This window comes from Netta rufina (genome assembly GCF_964035555.1).
Source record: "Netta rufina genome assembly, chromosome: 3".
Taxonomy (NCBI): domain Eukaryota; kingdom Metazoa; phylum Chordata; class Aves; order Anseriformes; family Anatidae; genus Netta; species Netta rufina.
The window spans coordinates 83,881,138-83,895,997 of NC_140125.1; the positions used below are offsets into that span (position 1 = coordinate 83,881,138).

Here is a 14,860-nt window from a genome sequence, read left to right on the forward strand (position 1 = left end):
GAGGCTCTGAAAATGGACTGTCAAGAGATAGGAAGGAGCATGAGGAGCCCAGCACCAGAAAGACACTGACCTGCTGGAGCAACAGGTGCTCAGACAAAATTGCAAATGTCTCCACCAATCACAGTGCTGTTTGCAACTGCGCAGTGATTTTACAATCCCTATTTAAATCACTTCCAAATTAAAATGGCTTAATTTACAGAGATCTTTCTTCCCCACCTTCCCTAAACTAGTCAGCTACGGCACAGCAAAACAATGCAGGACAAGGCAAATTCTGCCTTTTCTGCACACACTGACACAAATAGTGCTCTGGGGTCTACATGGAAGATCCATTTTTTCCTCTATTCTGCTACCAACATAAATAAATCCCTCTACCTCTTGTGCAGTCATCCACATAAGGCACAGTTTCATATGCCATTTTCCCCACAGAGCCATAATGTTTTAACAAACAAGACAAAACCTAGAACAACAACAAAAAAACTCTCCAAATCCATAAACAAATCTGTTAGGCATACTACAAATATAAAAGCTACTTTACACCGAACAAAGCCTCTAGGAACAGCAGACACACAATTCATGCTTAAAGTTTTCAGAGATGGTTTGCTTCTACAAGAACTGTGAGGCTTCATGACTTCACCTCATTACAGAAAGAAACACATTTAGGAAGATCTCAAGTATCTGAATCCCTCCTCCTCCTCTTACCCTCTACATTCAGGTTACGATTTGGATATAGCAGATTCAAGTTCAATTCCTCAGCTTTGGGAAAGACCACAAAAGGAAATGCAAAGGACCAGAACTTAACCTCCTTAAGTAACCAGCCTTTTCCTGGTTTTACTGAAATCAGTTAAAGAGTGAAATTTCACCCTAGATCCAAGAAGTCTTCCTGATGACAGCACCAACAATAAAAAAAGGTATATTTCAACTAATTCCCACAAAGTCCAGTTCTCATTAACTGCAGCTAATTGGAAATTTGTAGCAATACCATTGTTATAGTCTCAGCAAGCCCTACTTGCTTTAAAATCACACCTGTACAAAACCACACTGTACACATAGACAAAACAGAATTCTGTTTTCTTACAGGCTGTGATTTCAACACCTCGGTGATTTTATTTACCTTTCACATGGCCATCTGTGTCCTTCTTTAGCTGAAAAATATTCGTGTGAATCTGTTGGTGATACAAACATGGTGGAAGAAACAGTTTCTCATGAATGTTTCAGCCTGTAAAAGGCATAGAACAGAACTCTAATATTCCTCAGGGCTTAGTCTATGGTTATGATTTTCTACAGTTACATAAAGCAAAATGGAAAGTCATATGATGCATCTAATTCAGCTCCTATTTTAACAACATCCAGTGAAAATACTGGCCTACAGAATGCTTGGGATGCACCAGAAATTAGACAAACTTGCTGTCACAGGAGAGGCATCACATGATAAAAGAATCACAGAAGGCCATCTCTGCCAGTTGAGGTCGACCTTTTGGGAATGTGTTTTATGCGAACTGATGATTGTGCTGCCTCAACAAACAGAAAATAAGTAGTCAGCTGAATGCAAGAGTCTTTATGAGAAAGAATCTCTCAAAGCTAGACAGACTCACCCCAGCCATATCTGATTTTGGCTACTGAATGACTATTATTATTATTTTTAAATCATTTTTGGTGTGCTGAGCACGTGCTTCTCCAGCAGGGCTGATTTTCAGTGTACAAGAACGAGTCAAATACTCTATCGCTAACCTTGTCAGAACCAAGCAAGGGTAGATTATGACATTCTTACCAACTTCACAGCTACTGTTGGGCGAAACCCTACTGCAACCTTTATGAATTCGGGGAGCTGGGAAGGGAGGAGCAGTGAGGGAATATGAGTGCCTCAGCTGCACTGGTGTGAGTTCTGTATCTGTTTGATTAGCTTCTGTACCGGAAATTCCCCTAACTCAAAGACTGGTTGTGCTTTATCAACACCAGGCTTTGTTTTGAGCTCTCTATCAAAATGCAGCATGCTGCTGTACTGCCTCGAAAGCAACAGCTCCTAAGCACAGTCTGCAGACATCAGTGGAGCCACAATAGTTACCTACGTAGCCTGTGCTATTTTTGGTCTTTGGGCATTGTACAAAATTTTGTAGCTCTGTGCAAAAACAAACAAAAACAACTTAGAAGCAAAGCAAAAGCACAGAAGTCTGCTTCCTCAATGACCCACACACAGGAGAGAGGCTTGAGAAGAACGTGTGTGTGTGTGTGTGGGGAAAACAACACAAAACCCACGGCTAGCTACTTCATCTTGCATAGTCCCTGTCACAAGAGCACAAATCTCTCCAGCTGAGAAGGGGCACCTACTCCTTCAATCCTATCTTTCCTACTCTTACAGCTGTGCAACTGCCCTTGTAAATTAATGCAACTCCCAATCTGCTTCTATTTGGAGCTTGTTTGAAAACCAAATGTTTTCCCTCTTTTTGCTACACACAAAAAAAATTATTCCGTCAGATTCAAATAACTGTTGACCTTCATCTTCACACTTTCAGGAAACCTGAAATAAACATATTTTAAAGCTTTTAAATTAGGCTTTTTGTTTTACTTATTTTAATCTCAAGTTTCCATTTGCTGAAAGATCAGATTTTGTTTTGTACTGAGAAAAAATTAAAAAAAAAAATCACAAAATAGACTCAATGCTCTCACCTTAATAGGCATACCCCTATTATATCCCTACATCCCTGGCAAAAATCTGTAAGCAGGCGGGACTTGGTCTGCCATAAAGAAATATTTTTTTGCTGGCTCATCTCGCTTCTGTGAATTACTCTTCCCTTGTCTATCCAGTTGCAGTAAACGAGCAACCAATACGAAGTATTTGAGAGTGGTACATCCTGAAGGAAGATAATAAGATTTTCCTTACATTATAGCAGCTATCATTATGCTACCATGTAGGTGAGAGCGTGACCTATGAAACCAAGTTCTGTTATTACTGCTCCTTCAATAAAACTGATTAAAAAACCTTGATAATAGGTACACCACTTGCAAACCAGACAGGTTGGAGCTCTCTATACCTCTCTGCCTCTTCTGCCTAAGGCCTGCCACTCTGCACTGAATACCAAAGATAGCCTTGAAGCCTTTATTTTTGCAATTCCAACTGCTTTTAACAAACAGCATAGAGAAACGCTTCAGACTAGTTCCTTCAATCTCAGCTCACAGACAGTGCTGATAGGCAAAACATGAGTTTGGATCTTTTCAGGCTGAGGAAAGTAGACTCCACTCCCCAGACGTTGTTATGGGATGTCATAATCACTTGTTTCTACAGAAGCGTTGGAAATGTAAAACAGAGCAAGGATCCTTGCTTTCTAAAGAACAGTTGAATGAATCTTTCCATAGAACCTTCTAGAGGTTGAGACATCCAGCTGCCTTCCTGGCTTGAGTTTCCAAGAGAGTTTATAGCTTCAGGGTCCTTAAAAATCACCAATCAGTGCACTCTTTCCCAAGGAAACTCGGAGAGCCTACTACAACCAGCATCAACTGTACCAATTTACCAGCAGCTTATTCAAGGCAAAAGCAATCTACAACTCTTAACACGCTTTCAACATAAATCAACTGCATGATTGGATCAACAGATCAATAAAATCTGTTCCTTAAAGTTAAAAGAGTGCTAAGCTAACCCAGCTGTTACCTGATTTAAATGGTCCTCTCCATTAACGCAGAACAGCCCAAACCAAAAACAAATACCTCCAGTTGATTTCACTACTGGTGTGCTTAACCAGCACAGACCTTTGTTGGTCAGTAACAGTGGGCTAACGAATTAGGAAAGACAGGAGGTAAGGAACACAAGTATCAATATAGCAGCGGTAGCATGCAGATGCATTACGAAGTGCTTGACGTTTAATGTATGCTTTTGATCTTTTATAGGTGTGGTATATTACAGCCGGTTAACCAAGAACCAGATCAAACGCATTACTTTTGGCAGGGCTAAACAATTCAACCTAGAAGTTGTAAAGTACTACTGTAAATATTTTAATTCCAACCAATGCTGCTTCCTATAGAACTGTTTTATCATGAAACCTCTGAAGCACAGTACTGCCTAAATCAGGAATATAGCTAATAATAATAATAGCTAAAAAAGTATTCAAGCCCTTAGATGGCCCAATCTAAACCTGAAAACAAGTAGATAATTGAGGGGAAAGCTAAAAAACAGAACAAAACAAAAACAATAAAACGAATGTGTCTGCCACAGGCTGGAAGCTGCCTCTGGAAGAAGCCATGATGCTGTAAAGTGAAAGACTACAGAACCGACTGAGAGGATTTCAGGAAACAAAGCACAAGGGCTTACAGAGCCAATTTTTAGTTGAGGGAACAGAACCCGAACGTATGGAAACTTTTCAATAAAGCAAAACTAAAATTTTTCTTTGTAAAAGATTTAATGACTAAGGAAATAAAGATTTAAAGAAATTTCAGCCCAATCTGTGTCACCAAGCTGTGCTACAAGTACCAACTCCTAAAATTTGTCTAGCAAAACAAAGATCAAAGTTTTAATTAAAACTGATACACTTAACTGATCAGACTTCATCTGAAGTTTTAATTCTACACACGCACGAAGTCCTTCAAAACTTTACAACCATGCATGCCAAAACCTAGCTGTTGATGGCTAGCTCCCTTACGAGAAACAGTACTCTTTGCATAATTCGCAAAATCAATTTATATTTACTTTTCATATAAAATAAACCTATCAGAGAGATAACTGAAAATGGAGAAACGGGGAAACAACTGAGAACCCTAACTGCCCTAACTTACCTCTAACTTTAACACTTTAGTTAGGTGGCTAAAACATTAGGTGGGATGAGTCTGAGCAAAGGCATGTTAACGCTTGCATAACCTTACTTGCACATTAGGTATGTATTTCCAAGGGCAAGCTGTAAGGCCATGCCTTCAGTCTCTGATAGGCACTTCAAGCTCCAGCAAATATTTGAGGCAATCCTTGTTCAGCAAACACCCCAACCTACAATCTTAAGGTGCCATGTAACTGGCCAGAACAAAACTGGCTTTTTACCAGCAGCTGTCTTACTAATTATACATCTGTTCTGTGAATACAGAGTGATGCTGCACTTCTCCAGTACACATCACGTTCAACCACACATCTGAAGGTCTCCATCTGCGTTGTGGTGTGCCACGAACACATCAAATGAGCAGGTGAGGTCAAGGAGTGAATTCCCATGAATGAGTCTGAGAAACTAACATAGAACGTGGGGCGCCACTATTGAAGTTTCGTATCAACATGCATAAATTCAACTTACAGCATTGTGTGATCTTCTGGATGTTAGAAGTTATGCGCTGGGCTAGCTGATTAGGATCCACAAAGCCGGCACTGTACGACATGGCTGAGAAGATTTACTGTCAAGATCATCCACGATGGAAATGGGTCTCCACCTGTTAAGCACACCTAAAATCACACCCAGAAAAGAGAGTTACGTTTTGCTCATTCACTTACAAAGGTCTTCATCAGCATAAAAAAAAAATACAGAGGAAAAGATTAAAGAAAACTCCATATACTAACATTTACCCTCTTCTGCAGAGTACTTCAAAACAGAATTTAACAAAACTTTTCTTAAGTAAGTGCTAAATACGAATGTGACACGTGACATCCTTTTAAAATTTCCCACAGTAAGATAACTGTTAAGTTTATTAAAATTCACAGCTTAAGATCTGCAATTACTCTACAGCTGCTACATCACAGAAACTACTTCTGTTGTCAAACTTCTAACACTTTCCCTGGTGTAAGCAAAGGAAAAGTATGCGTTTTCATTTGTTGCCATTAAAGAAAAAGTTGAACTTTTACTCTGTGAGTGCCAAATCCTCTGAGGAATTATGCCCCAAACCAATTGCATGGTTATTTCCATACCATATATTACTTATCCCACCAAAACAACACAGCATGTTAAATTGCTGCGAAAAACAAAGGCATTTTCTTGTAAGGTATGGGAGTGAATGAGGCATCCTGTGTCCTCCTACCACCAATGACTTTACCAATTTCAGTTTTAGCTGTAATTAGTTTCACTTGAATTCTGTGAATTGCTATTTTATACCTTTTCAGCTGCTGTATTTCTCAAGATGAACTCATTTTTTTGCAGTCTGGGTACACAAATGCATTTGTAGGGGTGTCTTTTGCACCAAGGACTATCATACCTTATTTTAAAAGGCCAAAAATCAGTAACACAAATATACTTACAAATACATTTGCCCTAAAAGGGCACACATGCAATTACACAGCATGTAACTAACTGCAAACATCCCAGTCTGCTTTCCTTCATCACAGCCCCAGTTCCAGCCCAAGTTCAATGATGCTCTACATCCAAATTAGCTAAGGATACATGTGCAAATTGAAACTGGCATTCATTCACTCTGCAGTGAGGACGCAGACTAATCAAGCATATGCACGCAAACCCACAATTTCAGACAGGTCACGCTTCGTTTATTTTACCCTTTCCAATCCTCTGCACATCACATTCACTAGTTTAACATTTTAACCTCGACAGTTCCCTGCATTTCCACTGTTTGACCCGGACCTTCTATGCAAAGTGCTCTTCTCCTGGGCTATCAGCTTCTCATTAAAAGGCACTGCTGAAACAGAGTGAGAAAGCCAACTGACTTGTCAAGTGTGATACCGGCTGTATGATCTGCAAACTCACGCCACTCGAGTCCTTACAAACTTTTTAAAGAAAAAGTAATACAAAACAACAGAACACAAGAAGCTAATTTACAACTCTTGATGCCAAATATAACTTTTTTCACCTTCAGAAATGCCATATATTAATACAGTGCAGCAAAACCCCAGTTGTTTTACAACAGGCCTGTTCTCACATGACTGTCTGGGAGAGCAGCTGTGGGTGAAAGAAAACCAAACCTTCCTGTGCTCACCATTCCTGGCAGAGTTGCCAAGAGATTGCACTGGTCAGCCCCACAAAACGTCCCGTGCCAGAACTGCACCATGGATACAACTAGAGGCTTGGCTCACAAGTGCTGCCCTGCAGGGCACGTTACCTGTGCTAGATGAATGAGCTGCTGCTACCGTGCAGACAAACCCTCCATGTCCTTGAGAAGGGTCCCAATTCCTGTCTGGAGGCTTCAGGCCCTGAAGTATCCCCTAGTAATAAACAATCTGCCTGCAGATGAAGAGACAGCAAGAGTATTTGCATTCTTCTACGTACTTGCTGTACAGTCACCCACAAGTCACTCTGCAGTGTATTTCCTATCTTAGCGTGTACTGCATGCAGATGCAAGTTATTTTGGGTCACAGGCTAAAGCTTGAAGTCAGACAGCCTAAATCCCACTTGTCTGGACCAAAGTTAGCATAACAACCCTTGATCTCTTTGGAAACTCCAGGCAATATTGCATTGAATCTGTATTTTAAGCCCAAACCCTTGTAAAATTTATAGCAAGTGAGTGGCTCGACAGCTTAGTACATTGTATTTCCCACTGCAATTATAGAATTTCTTTACTTAGTCAATCATAGACGTAAAATCCAAATAAAACACCTAAAAGATGTCAGTTCAAAAAAAGAGAAATTCTCTAAGCTGTTGACACTGCTTTTTCTTTTTTGGAAGTTACAACTGTTCCTAAACATGTTAGCAGCATGCTGACTGGAATGCCAGTACTGGCTAAAAATACTTTTTAGTTAAATATTATATTTAATGTTAAAAGTTAAACATTAAAATGCAGTTGCTGAGCAGAAGAGCCAGCAAGAGACCAATCATCTTGTGCAAAAACATTGCAGAACTGAAACAGTCCTTTAGGGCTGTTTTTTCTCCCCTCACATATGTATTCACCAGGCAGCTGCATGTAACTTTTTTTTTTTTCAGCCATTCAAGCGTTGACAAAAGGAAAGTGCTTGACTTTTTTTGTCCTGAAAATTTCTACAGCTGCATTTGGGTATCTTTAAAGAAGCTGCATTGCCCTTTGCTGTGGTGCTCCATCAAATATACAGATTATACAACACACAAGGCTTGGAGCTTTCAACTTTCTGGCTACACAGCTGGGCAGCCAAACATAACACCTAATGAGAGGATGATCAGATGATAATACTGTGAAGTCCACAGGATACGGGTTAGCACGTGTAGTCCTCTCTAATGAAGAAACAGCACCCTATCTAGAATAGGTGAGAGGAGTAAAATTACAACTGTAATTAGATTACGCTGTATAGTACTGAGTCTGTGACCCACTTGTAACTGGCAGCTGAACATCTCCACTGCTATTTCTATAGTTCTCATTTTAACAATGCACAAAACGATAACAGTTGACCCAATTGATTTGTATTTTCTAAATGGAACTTGGTATTTAAAAAGCTTTCTGCTTCTCGACAACATGAAACAGCTTTGGCTTTTGACATACAACTGCAGGTAGTGTGACAACGTTTCTAACAAAGCAACTGTATATCTAAAATGCGAATATTCTTTCAGTTTCTCAAGTTGCTTCTTTGGGAAGTCCACTGGGTCATTTGAAAAAGTTACAGTAAAAAGAAAAAGGAAGGGCATCGGGTCGGGCAAGGAAAAACACTTATTTTAACCAAGATTTATAGTCATGTTGTAGGATAGCAGTGTGAATTCACAGCTGTCTCAACTCATACAAACTCTTCCACCCGCAGTGGTATTCCAGAGCACAGGAATAAGACAAGTTGGTGGTAGGGTAAGCTCCTGGTCTCTGACAAGTCTGAGGAACAGACAGGAAAGAGGGGTTCAGTGGTCAGCCATCAGCTTTCATCACTTCCCAGCCACAGAACAGGCCAAAGGCATGGAAAAATTTCTATTTACTTTTATTTAAAACAAAAAACAGCCCCCACCCCCCTCAACAAAAACACACCCACAAACGGGAAGTGTGAGCTTCTTCCTCATTCTAGTTACAGCAACTCAGGCGTCCGTACTGACCGACCCCCACCTCCACTCACGCACCCCTCACTTGCTAGCCCCGAGTTACTCACACCCCTCCGAAACACCGCCAGCTGACCCTGGGGAAGTCAAGGGGAGTCCTGCCAGTGGCAAGGGTCAGGATTTCAACCACCAGGGAAAATAACAAACTAAAAGGAAGTACCAAGCACTTCCTTCTAGACAAGGGCAACGGGAGCCTTCATCAGGGTTCTGCATTTCCATAGAAATTATCCCTTTTCGGTTCCACAATGTTTAACTACTCCACCATGAAGCATTTTGGTATTACTGCTTGCATGACTTTTTAAATGGGAACCAATAAGATGGTGCAGATCAGGGAAGTACACTTTGCATTCAAACTGGAACACAGCTACACTTGTGGCGGTCTTCAGTTCCTCTAAAAGTTTCAGCCTGGTGCGAGACTTTGATTGTACCTTTTATCTTTTGTTTGCCATCTTTGTTTCTGGTTTTGATCATGCTTAGAGGCAATGAGGCTTGTCAAACCTCTGAAAAAAAGTCCAAAGAATTGAGTCTGATGGTACAAGTGAAAAAAAAAAAAAAAAAAAAAAAAAGAATCAGAACACTTACTGCTTGAAGCAATACCCCACTGTACATACATGAAATTTAAAGTATTCAAAGGACCAGTAAATATTTTTCCTAATTTCTACATTAACGAGTTCCTACTTATCACAGTCATTCCTACTATCCCAACCCACTAATGCACCTTACTATCGACTTGCTTTCTAGAAAAGTGATTATCAGGCACAGAAAAAATCCATTTTTCCCTTGGCTATTTCCAGTAAGATCACTGCTGATTGCAGAGACTTCTTTCTGCTGACCAAAGAAGTGGGATCTCCACAACCAAGCAGCTCCCTGGCGCCATCCTTGAAAGCTTCCTCGGGACAAAATGATGTGATTTGACGAGCAGAGGATGCCCTGGAGCTCAGCAGCCATCACCCAACTCCACTACAGGCTCTGGTAAGCTAGAGTTAATAAGCATCTTATACAAAACGGATTCGCTTTGCATTTTCTCCATCAGATATTCTAACAGTTCTCCTTCTCCTACAAAAGTTACCAATACACAACATCAAGATAAGGAACATTTAAGCAATGGTTTTACTATTTAAGCAATACTTTAGGATCAGGACCTAGAAATGTTTACACGGATCTTTAACTTTCAGTATGCAAAAACTACATTTTGCATTCAATTAACATGTTTGAAAATTTAAATATGAATTAGGATTTTGTGCCTTTAAATATCTCAAGACAAGTCATGTGGATTTCTTAGATGTGCTTTTGTTTTTTAAACAAGGTCACAGAAACAAAGCTTTTCCTAAACAATTCCTAAATGTGCCTTCCTTTGTAAACTACTCTCTGCCCAAAAGGGGAAAAAAAAAAATAGTTACATCTTTCAAATAGGGTGAAAACACCAGTCTGGACCAACCAGTCACAATGTTAGCTATAGAAGACTTGTATCACAGTAACAGCACCAGTTCGTAAGATTTCCGCACTAGGGCATAGCTCAGCCCACCCCACCTCAGCAGATTTTACCAGCCAATACTGAGATGAGACAGGATGCATCCACAGAGTGACTCTGGCTCCTCTATAAGGCAGCCCAAAACACATCACGCTCTTTAGAGAGCATCTTTGCTGATGTTGGCAGTAATTCTGCAGTAAAATTAAATTTATAAAACCAACAACCATAAAGCTCTTGTACAAGGGACAGACTGTATACTGTAAGGTACACTGTCACTACTGGCTGTCACTACTTTCTCCAGGGTGAATGAGTGAGGTAAGTTCATTGTGTCTGGATGCATCTTCTCCCCCCCGTGCTTGGACTAAAATACTTGGCGAAACAGACCACGTTTTCCACTTTGTGTTCTACAGCTCCTGATGTGCTGGATGCCTGGTCCCACAGAGGCACTCTGGGGGCTTCTGTAACACAAAACTATGGAGCACAACGAACGTGCAAACAGAACAGCACCAAGGTTAACTCCTCTCTGCCTGCTTAAAATAAATAAATAAACTTTCCAGATTGTCTTTTATCATCTGGTTTCAGGTAGAAGTAAGCTTAAATCCAAAGAGGGAACAAAAAAGCAAGCAAAGTTTGATTAAAATTTGCTTCTCTCTAATGCGGCAACACTCACACAGAAGATGTCAGAAGGTACCTTCCTATCCCAGTCTGCCCAACTCCCTCGGCCTTGCCTCACTAGTCATGCTGAAACACATCAACAACAAACTTACACCACGACTACATGTATTTTTATTTTTATTTTTTAAGATAAAAGAGAATTATTAGACTGTGTAAGTGGTCAGCGCTATGGTCATTTCCCTAGAAATAATTCTCTTCCAACAAAGACGTAAGAGTTACATTTACAGCATAAGCGCTAAAACTTTCCGGTGTAAAATAAAATTAGGGAGGCCTGGAATACTGTTGGGCCTCTTGGACCATACACGGCTAAAAAAAGAACGTGCTTATCGTTGTCCGATTCATCCAGATCAATATTTATAACGAACTAAGTAGAGGAAGAGCATACACACATACATAGGAGCTTAGTAACACGTTAGTTCTCAGGGAAATGCCTCAGCAGAGGGAACTGCGTTTCTTAGGAGCCAAGAGGAGGCCGAACGCCGGGGACTGGAATCACACCGGTGGGACCAGGAGGGATGAGAAGGGACCCGAGAGCTGTCGCAAGGCAGCAAGCTGCTCGTGCTGGAGACAGACACGCAACACCTCACGGGGAGCCACGGAGGGACCGGCAGCAGGGATCAGCGGGCTGCACGCCCTCAGCTCCCCGGGGGCAGCCCCATCGCTGAGGGCCACACGCTCACATCAGCCCCATGGCACTCCATGCCATGGCAGGCCTCTCCACGGCCTACCGGGATGCTGAGGATGAAATATAGCTCCTGATATTATATTTTTTTTTGAGTTTCTCTCCACTGTCAGCCACCAAGCAGCAGCATTACTTGGCATTTTCCCGCAAGGCCAGCAGAGATGCCTCTCGCTGCCTTACCAGGCACACGTACAAGCAGGACAGGGCGACTCTCCCCTTGCCTTCCATCGCCAGCACCCACCCCAAACCCGGCGCCCAGGGGCTACCCCGCCCGCCCCACCTGCCCACCACGGGCACGACACCAGGGCGGGCACGGAGCCCCCCCAGATGCCGCCCCCCTACCCCGGGCAGGAGGCAGCGCAAACCCCCCGAGGCCTGACCGCCAGGCCGTGGCTCCCCGCTTCCAGCCTCCCTCCCCGCCGCTGCCCCCCCCCGGTAGCCCCCCGGGGAAGGGGGCACGGAGGCGGCCCCGCTCCCGCTGCCCTTACCCGGCCCCGGCGAGCCTGGTCCCAGCGGGCACGGCTGGGGCGGCGGCGGGAGGACGGGCGAGCAAGGGAGGGGAGGAGAGGGGAAGGGACGGAGGACGGGGCCGGGCTGCCCTGCGCCGCCCCGTCCTGCCGCTGGGCGGGGGCCCGACATGACGGCGGCGGCGTGGGGAGGAGCGGCCGCGGGGCTGGGCAGGGCCCGGCCGAGGAGGAGGAGGAGGAAGGAGGAGGAAGAGGAAGGAGAAGGGGATGAAGAGGAAGGCTGCGGGCAGGGGGCGCTGCCGTGTGGCCGCCTCAGCCCGGGTGGAGGGCGCGGCGAGGGGCGGTGGGGGCAGCCCGCTTGTCACCCGTCACACAATGTTTGTAAAGACCAAGGTTTCCAGTTTTTAACATCAAAAATAAATAAAATATATGTATCTGACTGATTGTAGGCTCGTAGAGAGTGTTTTGATCTAACCGGGTGGGAAGGGATGTCCAGCAGGCTGGCCTCATGGTTCTCGCACCTCACACAGTCTCAGGTGTGTAAAGGACACTCCACAGAGAAAATGCACTCGTGCACCTTGCCAGCTTCTCCATAAAGCACAGTCCGGCATGAGTGGAAAAGAAGGGGGATGTGAGAATGTAAGGTCAGGAAAAGATGCATCAGGAGTTCTGGAGAAAGTGTGCACAGGGAAACAAGCACGCACTGTCATTAGGCTAGTTTCCTGCATGACCTTCAGTCTTGATCACCACATCTGTATGGATGTATGGAAGTGGGTGGGCACTTAGACGTAAGATGAAGGTGAGCGGGAAATAAAAATATGTTTAAAGATGCCTAAAAAAGCTGAAGCAATGGGAGGCAGAGCCAGAAGCTGGGACATGGGGCTGACCCAGTTACCTGAGAACAAGCGACAGATGAGCCTGTAGGCCTGCACGGCAGCTAGGAATGCTACTGGATCCTGCTCCGCTTTTCAAAGGGAAAATTACAGGATCAGATGTTCCCCAGAGCCCCGCAGGCTGGGCTGCTTAATCTGTGAGATGCTCTCACACATTAAATGCTGCAGAGCAAACCACACAGTACTGGTGTCAGGGAATGCCATCTCCTCTACAACACCCAGCCTGGCCTGAGGAAGTTGGAAAGTGCACTCCTCCTCCTCCCCTGGAGCTGCACCACAGGCATGGGAGTTTACTTCTGCTACACCACAGATCTCGGTCATTGCTAACATTTATAAATAACCTGAGCAGTGAAAACCTTAATAACATTGTGACCAAGTAACACTAATAAAGTCCAATAAAATACAAACACAATGCAGTGGAAGTAAAAAGTCTGAAAAAGTACCCTTTACATAGGTGTTTTTTAATGTTTCTCAAAGAATGCTCAAATGAAAGACAATGTCAACTCCAACACTAGTAAGTCTACATATATTTAAGTTAATTGATGCTTGGAAACATCTAAAAACATTGTGACGTGCCTGTCTTCTCATTTGATGCAGGACTATATATAACTTCATTCTAGTTATAATATGCCATTTTGATTAGCAGTGCTGCATTGGAAAATTTACCCCCACATTGCTGAAACACTGGAGATTATCCAGGATTATCCCACTAGATGGTGCACTAATGAGAGTGTAATGCACTTCCCTTCTGAATTAAGGCCTTGCTTTATTATTATCTCCAAGTTGCAGTCATAAAAACTCTATTGACCAAGCCAGGCCACTCCTGCTTTGTGAAGCCTCAGCTGGGCTCACTGCCAGTTTTCCCCAGAAAACAATACATCTTTTACTATCTCATTTCAAATATGTACTTCCAATATCAATAATAAAATAGTAATAATAAATGGAGCAGAGTGCCTTTATGAGTAACAATGCTTTATCTGCAGATCACCATTTTGGTACCTCTTTCTGTAGTTTGGAGGTAATACACAGTCATAGATCAATGTTCATTCTCTATGGAAATGCTTTCCTAGAGACACTGGGTGTTTTATGTACAAAATGTTGGTTCTTACAGGGTCTTAGCTCACCTAGTATCCACCTTTTATTGTTTAATAACTAAAAATGTTTGTGATGTTATTTGTTATTCTTTAATGTAACCAGTTGCTACAAAGATATTACAGGTTAGTAGGGAAGTTGGATTATAGAACAACCTTTACATAACAACATTGTCCTTACTCTGAAAATATTTAAATGGCCTCTATAATAGAATCATACAAAATAAGATACAGTTAAGAGACCAGCCAGAAGGTCCTATTTATTGACTGAGTACTGGTATAGATTGGGTCCTTAAAACAAGACTGGGAAAATGTTATCTGTTTTCTGATTTACCCTTTTAGCTAAAATGGCAGTATATTCAGTTTTTGCATAATTTCTTTTGCTAGCAAATACGAGTGTTTTCACTGGTGCGTAACGTATGGTCAGGAACTGTGAAGAAGCCATTGCTAAGTGTTATATTCAGTGCTGCAAGAAAGGAGTGCTGCTACACAATTTTATTTATGAACTCATGCCATTAGCGTAGTTCCCACAGCTCCCACCTCTGTGTTACCTGAGTATTGAGTTCAGACCACATGTTCACCTACTTACAGAATACATTTCCTACTTCTTTTGGAGCGTGATCAATTGATTATATGAAATTGGGAAAGGCCTGGAGAAAGAAGGGACAAATGTTGAGACCATGGCATGAACAG

The 14,860-nt window shown here is 42.5% G+C and overlaps 1 protein-coding gene across 1 annotated transcript in view; it reads right to left on the reverse strand.

Moving 5' to 3' along the window:
- STX7 (syntaxin 7) overlaps positions 1-12,330 on the reverse strand; it is a 30,646-nt gene extending 18,316 nt beyond the window's left edge. The window contains exons 1-2 of the mRNA XM_084285001.1: positions 12,205-12,330; positions 5,262-5,407 (exon numbers count right to left, since the gene is read on the reverse strand). Coding sequence (XP_084141127.1) covers positions 5,262-5,343 — 82 coding nt within the window. The 5' untranslated portion in view covers positions 5,344-5,407; positions 12,205-12,330. The remainder of the gene's footprint in view (positions 1-5,261; positions 5,408-12,204) is intronic.
- Between the last annotated feature and the right edge of the window lie 2,530 nt (positions 12,331-14,860).